At 41.3% G+C, this 7,409-nt stretch overlaps 1 protein-coding gene across 1 annotated transcript in view; it reads left to right on the top strand.

Moving 5' to 3' along the window:
• Window positions 1–5,492: 5,492 nt before the first annotated feature.
• The window catches only part of LOC103209036 (serine protease 38-like), a 56,959-nt gene continuing 55,042 nt past the window's right edge, over window positions 5,493–7,409 (top strand). The window contains exons 1-3 of the mRNA XM_007954803.1: window positions 5,493–5,544; window positions 5,943–6,102; window positions 6,665–6,966. Of these exons, the coding sequence (XP_007952994.1) occupies window positions 5,493–5,544; window positions 5,943–6,102; window positions 6,665–6,966 (514 nt within the window). The remainder of the gene's footprint in view (window positions 5,545–5,942; window positions 6,103–6,664; window positions 6,967–7,409) is intronic.

Below are 7,409 nucleotides of genomic sequence, written 5' to 3'. Positions count from 1 at the left end.
TATGTCTTATTTCTAGACTACTGCTGTAACAGAAATATCAGAAGTCAATGGCTTTAACAAACAGGAATTTATTCTCTTATAGTTTAGGAAGACAGAAGTCCAAAATTCAGAGTGCTGGTGTTAGAGACTGGGTGAAGACCTCTTGACCTTGGATTTTAGCTCTGCCCCTTATTCCAGGTCCATTGGAGCTGAAGGCATCTTCTATCTCAGGCAGTTGCTGGCTGCTGACGCTGACAAACCAAATGTCAGCAGGTAAAATGGCACAATCTCAAGACTGGCAGGCAAGATGGCAGACCACTTGTTCAAGACCAGGAATAATTTCAAGATCAGCAGGCAACATGGCAGGCTACTGGATGAAGACTTGGCCAAATACAGGATCCAAACATTCCAAAAAGGTAGAGAACTTTCTGAAAGCTTCTCCTTATATACTAGAAGCAGGCCACACCCCAAAGGCAACTACTTAGCTGCTCACAGCATATTCTACCTTGGAGATGATTATAATCTCATGATGAGGAATAACTACATCCAGCTGCCCAGCCACTCAAAACCAGGGCCTAGCCAAGATGACACACAATCCTAACTGTCATAATCATATTAACTTGTTTTCCTTGTAGGAATATGGATATTACACTATCACTGGCAGTGCTGTACTTCAGTATAGATCTTGAAATGTTCTTTTTGATGATGAATATGACACAATTCCTCTTTATTTTGTCATTCTTGGCAGAGTAAACCAGATGATTTTCTGATTCAAAATCACTAATACCAATCCATTTCAGCTCACTGGTGCCTAGGATATCTATCTTCTTTCCTACCATGGTTCCCTGGTTCCTTGGCACATATAGGAATGAAGTCTTTACATAGCCACAAGAACCACTTGAAAATTGAGTAATGCCACTTGAAATAAGAAGAGGGGCTCTGTGTGACTAATCTTTTAAGTGACATCACAAGTGTTTTATAATGACAGAACTGGATTTTTTCCCAGTTTAAAAGGGAGAGCCTGGGGTACATTTTTATTTTCCCATTGAGAGGGCTAAAGAAGAACTACCAACTAAAATTGACACATGACAGAAATAAGGATGATTAAGCCACTACATTGAATGTAAAATGCCCTTCTGATTAAAACATTTTAAAACAGAAATTTACAGATGCATCCTGTTTATGATAAACTATATATACTCTACCCTAAAATAATCACTTTTCTTAAGGGGAAACACTAGATGCATTCCACACTAAGCAACTAAGCCAATGTTTAATACAGCATTGGAATTATTAGCTCAAACAATGAGATAAGACAAAATAACTTAAAGACTTGGAAGAAGAGTTTAAAACTGAAAATCGTTTAAAAATCTCTTTTTGTACAAAGTTTAAATATATAGCTAAGCTCTAAAGAATTCATTTAATTTAGCTGGACTGAATAAGGAAAAAAAGTGAAGACTTGAATTACTAACATCCGAACTGAAAAAGGGGTCATCACTACCAACGTTACAGGGAAAAAAAAAAAAAAAAAGGAATTACATCTGTAGCATAGTACCTAAGGCACTTGACTGCTAACCAGAAGGATGACGGTTCAAACCCACCAGCTACTCCTAGGAAAGAAGGTTGGGCAATCTACTTCCATAGTGATACTGCCTCGGAAACCCAAGGAGGGGTCGCTATGAGTCAGGTCTGACTCCACGGCACATAACAACAACAACAATCATGTATTAAGTAATTTAGATGAAAAGGATAAATTTCTAGAAGGACACAAATTACTGAAGAAGAAATATGGGGAAAAATGCACAAGCAATAGAAAATATGAATAGATCTACAACAAGTTCAAAATCAAACCAAACCAAACTCACTGCTGTCGAGTCGAATCCAACTCATAGTGACCCCTCCTTAGGTTTTAGTGAAATAAATATCACTACAGAAATAGGTTGCCCAGCCTTCCTTCCAAGGCTAGTGGGTCTGAACCTCCAGCTTTCTGGTTAGCAGTCAAATGTCTTAGGCACTACACCAACAACAAGTTAGGAGATTGAATTAGTAATTCTGGAAGGTTCTACTAGTAAACATGCAGGCCTAGATGGTTTCAATGGTGAATTGTACCAAACAGAAATAGAAGAGGAGGGAACACATCTTTTCTCAGTCTATCAAGTCAATATTTTCTTGATCCCAAAAGCAGTAAAAGACATTACAAGAAAAGAAAAGAGCATGTGCAAAACCCCACATCTAACACCATACTTAATGAGGAAATTCTGAATTCTTTTCCCTGAAGATAAGGAACAAGACAAAGATGCCCACTCTCATCACTTCTATTCAACATTTCACTGGAGTCATGCCATAAACACCCTATGGAGCAGTTCTCTGCGTACGTGGAATGGTTATGAGTCAGAATCAACTCAACAACAACAATTGCCCTCCGTAGGAAGGAGAGAGAATCCAAGCTGAATATATGGGCGAAACTCCCTCTTTCGTCCCCATCTGCAGCACATAGCAGCACCGTCTCCATACTCAGCCAGCACCAAAACACTGTAGGGGTAGTCCTATCATCAGGGAAAAGTATAAGTGGGACAGAACAGAATAGCACTGCAGAGACTTTGTAAACTAAATTGTTATTTGTACCACAGTTCACAAAAGTGAGCCAGGATGTGCATTCTGAACCTAAACAGGTTGACTACATGTTAAATTAGAAGATTTAATAGGAACCAGACTTTCATAAAGTAACACTCAGAATACATACGATACAGTCCAAAACTGTTCATCACACAAAGAACTAGGAAATTCTGAACTTGAATAAGAAAATGCAATCAATGACATCAAGATCAAGATGACACAGACATTAGAATTATTGGACAAGAATTTTAAAGCAGCCATCACAAAAATTCTCTAATGAGCAATTATGAATACACGTGAAACAATTTACAAAATATTCAAAGCCAAGTAACAGTAAAAAAAAAAAAAATAGAGAGAAATTAACAGCAATACACATAAATGACAAGAGATTAACATCAAGAAACGTAAAGAACATCTAGAACAGTGATTGGCAAACTGTAGCTCTATGGGCCAAATCTGGTTTACTGCAAAAAGAAGAATGTTTTATGAGATGTGAAAATTACATGAAATTCACATTTCAGTGTTTATAAATAAAGCTATGTTCTTTATGTTCTATGTGTACATATTGTCTATGGCTGCTTTCATAGTTACAACAGCATTGTGGGGTAGTTGACTTAAGTGACATAGTGTATTTTCCCAACTCTCTTATCTCTGTTGGCTTTATAACTTGCTTTGTTCTATGTTCTTTAGCAAATATGACCAAGAAATACCTTGAAAAGTGCTTGCATGTTGTGGCAACACTGCGACGGCTACATATGATCTGTTAAAAGAGAGGAAGGAGGAGCAAGAAGGGACAGATTCCTCTGAATTTGTAGGGACATTCACAAAGGTCATTAACCAATGTGAAATATGTCTAAGAACAGATAAAAAGATAATATGGATCATAAAATCTGAGATAAGACATCTGTGATAACTGTGAAGCCATTTAAAGTTTTTCTTTGCAAAGAATTTAACTTTAGGCAATTTCAAATGAATGGGGCCACAGAAACAATCTAGTAACCTGATGCAGATAATTTTAGAAAGATGGTCATGATTTCAATCACTCATGTTGAGACTAGCCAATGATTAACTGTTTTTCTAAATTTTATTTATTTTGTTGTTGAGACTATACACAGAAAAAATACACTAATTCAGCAATGTCTACAGGTACAATTTAGGGATATTGATTACATTCTTCAAGCTGTGCGACAATTCTCACCTTCCATTTCTGAGTTATTTTTCCCTCATTTACATAAACTCATTGCCTCTAAGGTCCCTATCTAATCTTTCAAGGTGCTGTTGTCAATTTGATCCCATATAAATAGTTCTTAAAAGATCATAATGCTCAAGGCAGAGCTTTTTTATTTATTTTTTTTTCCCCACTAGTTAAGGTAAACTATTTGGTTTTAAGAAGAATACAGGGGATATTTTTTATTTAAAGTTTAAAGATTATCTCCGGGCAAAGTTCTAAGGGTTCACCCATTCTCTATGGCTTCAGAAAGTGTAGATAGAGTCCATGAGAATTTTAAATTCTGTTCTGTGTTTTTCCCCTTTTGATCATGTTTCTTCTAGGGAATCTTAGAATAATATGTTCAGTAATGGTGCCAGGCACCATCCAGTTTTTCTGGTCTCACAGCAAAGGAGACAGTTGTACACAGAGACAATTAGCCACACATTTCATATCCTCCTATTCCTGACTCCCTTTCTTCCTCTGTTGCTCCAGGTATATAGAAACCAATTGTTGTGCCTTGGATGGCTGTTTGCAACTTTTAAGACAAGGTAGAACAGAAGCACTAAACACATTATTAAGCCAATTAAGTAAGAAGTCCCATGGAACAATGGTTAACTTTTGCTGTTTCCTCTACTCCTTAAAAGCCTTGGGAGCTCTGGTAGCATAGTGCCTAAGGCACTTGACTGCTAACCAGAAGGCTGGGGGTTCAAACCCACCAGCCACTCCTTGGAAGAAAGGTTGGGCAATCTACTTCCATAGTGATACTGCGTCGGAAACCCAAGGAGGGGTCGCTATGAGTCGGGTTCAACTCGACGGCAAATAACAACTTAAAAGCCTTAAAAGGCACCCTAATGGTGCAGTGGTTAGAGCACTCGACTGTGAACTAAAAGGTTTGCGGTTTAACCCACCAGCCTCTCCCCAGAAGGAAGATGTGGCAGTCTGTTTCTATAGATTTATAGCCTTGGAAACCCTATAGGGCAGTTCTACTCTGTCCCATAGTGTGGCTAGGAGGTGAAATCGACTAGATGGCAGTGGTTTGGGTTTGTATGCATACAGAATAACTGCTTGAAAAAACCCTATACACTTTGTTTGTGCTTTGATTATTGTTTTTAAAGGACCAAACCCCGGATAGCTGGCTGGACATTGAGAGACATATATCTGCTTTACCCCTATTGCATCAGCCAACAACAACCAGCCAAACATCAAGGAAGAGAGACCATTGCCAGACAGCTATGCAGAAATGAGTGAATGACCCTGTCACTTGTAGGGGATGTTTGTGTGTGTGTATAAGGGGAGGTGGTGTCCTTGCACAGGGGATATGTCACTTATGTGTGTGTGTAAAGGGGGCTCTGTTGTGTGTGTGTATGTCTGTATGAAGAGGGGCTGGCACCTTCCAGTCTGGGGTGCTGTCACGTGTGTGTGTATGTGTGTGTGTGTTAAGAAGGCCTGCAAGTATTGCAGCTGGAGGCATTGTATGTGTGTGCAAAAGGGACTTTGTTGTGTGTGTGTGCATGTGTGTGAGAGTGGGTGGCCACACGTGCTGGGTCTGGAGGCAGTGTTGTGTGTGTATGCCTGTGTGTGTGTGTGTGTGTGTGTGTGTATAAGGGGCTAACACTTGTGGGGTCTTGGGGCAATGTCATGAAGGCAGTGGCATGTGTGTTCCTCCTCCCCCCAACTCAGTTACGTGATGGAGTACCCTGGTCATGACGTGGTCAGGCTCCACGTTGCCTCTACAGCCAGTAGTGGCGCCTCAGCCTCATGGCCGCCACTTCTTCCCTCCTCCGCTCTAGGCTAGGGGTTTTGAGTCGCTCAGTTCTGCTATTTCTGCTGCTGCTGCCACTGCGGGGAGGGCCACGGCCCGCCCCCAGGTCCCTGAAATCCCACTCCTCAGGCAGAGAGGCCCCTGGTAAAGGCTAGGAGGGTGGGCTGCCCCTCAGGCCTTGGTTGGCGCCTCCCAGATGCTGGGATCCGGAGGTTACCTCATTTCTGTCGGTTGAAGTTAGAACGAGAGCCTCGTTGGTTCCTCTTTCTCTGAGCCCTTCTGTTTTCCTCTCTCTGCCTCAGCCTCAGACGTTGCTCCCTCTCTGCCCCCCCACATCTCTCTCTGTGCCTTACTTACATTTGTCTCTCCCCTCAGCCTGCGGCCACCGTCGCATACAAGAAAGAGTCATAGGGGGCACGTCTGCCGTGGAGAATAGGTGGCCATGGCAGGTCAGCGTGCACTACGGTGGGTTACATATCTGTGGCGGGTCCATCCTCAACGAATACTGGATCCTGTCTGCGGCCCACTGCTTCGCGTGAGTGTCAGGAAAAGTACGCCTGCTAGCCTCTGGGGTGGGCAATATGGGGACATCTTGGAATAGATTACCAGGTAAGACCTCTCTAAGGTGGGTGAAATGTGAGCAAGCAGGCCCCTGACCATAGCTTTGTTCACTACAGCTCCCTTGCCAACAGGGTGGATTGCTCCCTGTCAGATCTGCTATTATCTGTGATTATTGTTGTTAGTTGCTGTCCAGTCAGTCTGGACTCAAGGTAATCCTATGTGTGCAGAGTAGAACCACTCCATAGGGTTTTAAGTGTGTGACCTTTCAGAAACAGATTGCCAGGTCTGTCTTCTGAGACACCTTTTAGTGGGTTTGAACTGCAAACCTTTTGGCTAGTAATTGAATGCTTAGCTGATTCCACCACCTAAAGACTGCTGTTAGGGATAAGAGACTAAGCGGGGCTTCTTGTATACTTGCCCTACTGTGGTGCAAGAGACACACTTTTACCAATTCAGGCTAGGGGAAGCTGGCAGCTCAGAACCAACTTCAGGTCTTACTGGGCTCTGAGCTGATAGTGGTCTCCCCAGGCCTGGAGGGACTGTGCCTTTGTTCCTCTGTCACATAGGAGACTGAATACCAAAGGATTTGATGTGTTCGTGGGTCTCATCAAACAAAATGCTGCAAGCAGTCACACCCAGTGGTTTGAGGTGAATAAGGTGATCATTCACCCTGCTTACACAGTATCCCACCCTAATGGAGGTGACATTGCTGTGGTGCAGCTGAAAAGCCGGATTGAGTTTTCTGACTCTGTACTCCCAGTGTGTCTTGCCACTCCAGACATGAACCTTCGCAATTTGAGTTGCTGGGCTACAGGATGGGGAGTAACCAAACCAGATGGTGAGTGAACAAGTGTGAAAAGTCGATTCGTTTATTGGGGTTGTGGAAGGGATGGAAGCTGCTTCTTTTCCACCACAGTAAAGAGTGTTCTGTCAGTTAAGGATGCACAAGTGTCTGTCAATATGTATTTATTTGTCAGTGTAGGTGTTTTTGATTTATCCTGGACTGACTTTGCTGTATACCAAAAAGTAGTTATAGTTACTTTGAGTGTGAAATTAATATTTAGCATACCAAAAACACAAATTTATGAACATGGTTTTCCTTAAGATTTTAAATTCAACCTAGAAAACACTTTTATTCTCTTTAAAAATCTATTAATTATTAAGATTTTCTCTATAAAGCCATTGTACTTTCTTTTAGGATTATATCTGAATTCTTTAGAATTTTTATGGCTATTAAGGAAAGATTCTCTTTAGTTGCAAATTAAGGATTCTCTTTAATCT

Source organism: Orycteropus afer, unplaced genomic scaffold, assembly GCF_000298275.1.
Source record: "Orycteropus afer afer isolate SDZICR_OR568_19922 unplaced genomic scaffold, OryAfe1.0 scaffold00474, whole genome shotgun sequence".
Classification (NCBI taxonomy): Eukaryota; Metazoa; Chordata; class Mammalia; order Tubulidentata; family Orycteropodidae; genus Orycteropus; species Orycteropus afer.
The sequence above is the reverse complement of the archived record's forward strand: the minus strand, read 5'-3'. Positions and strand labels throughout refer to the sequence as shown.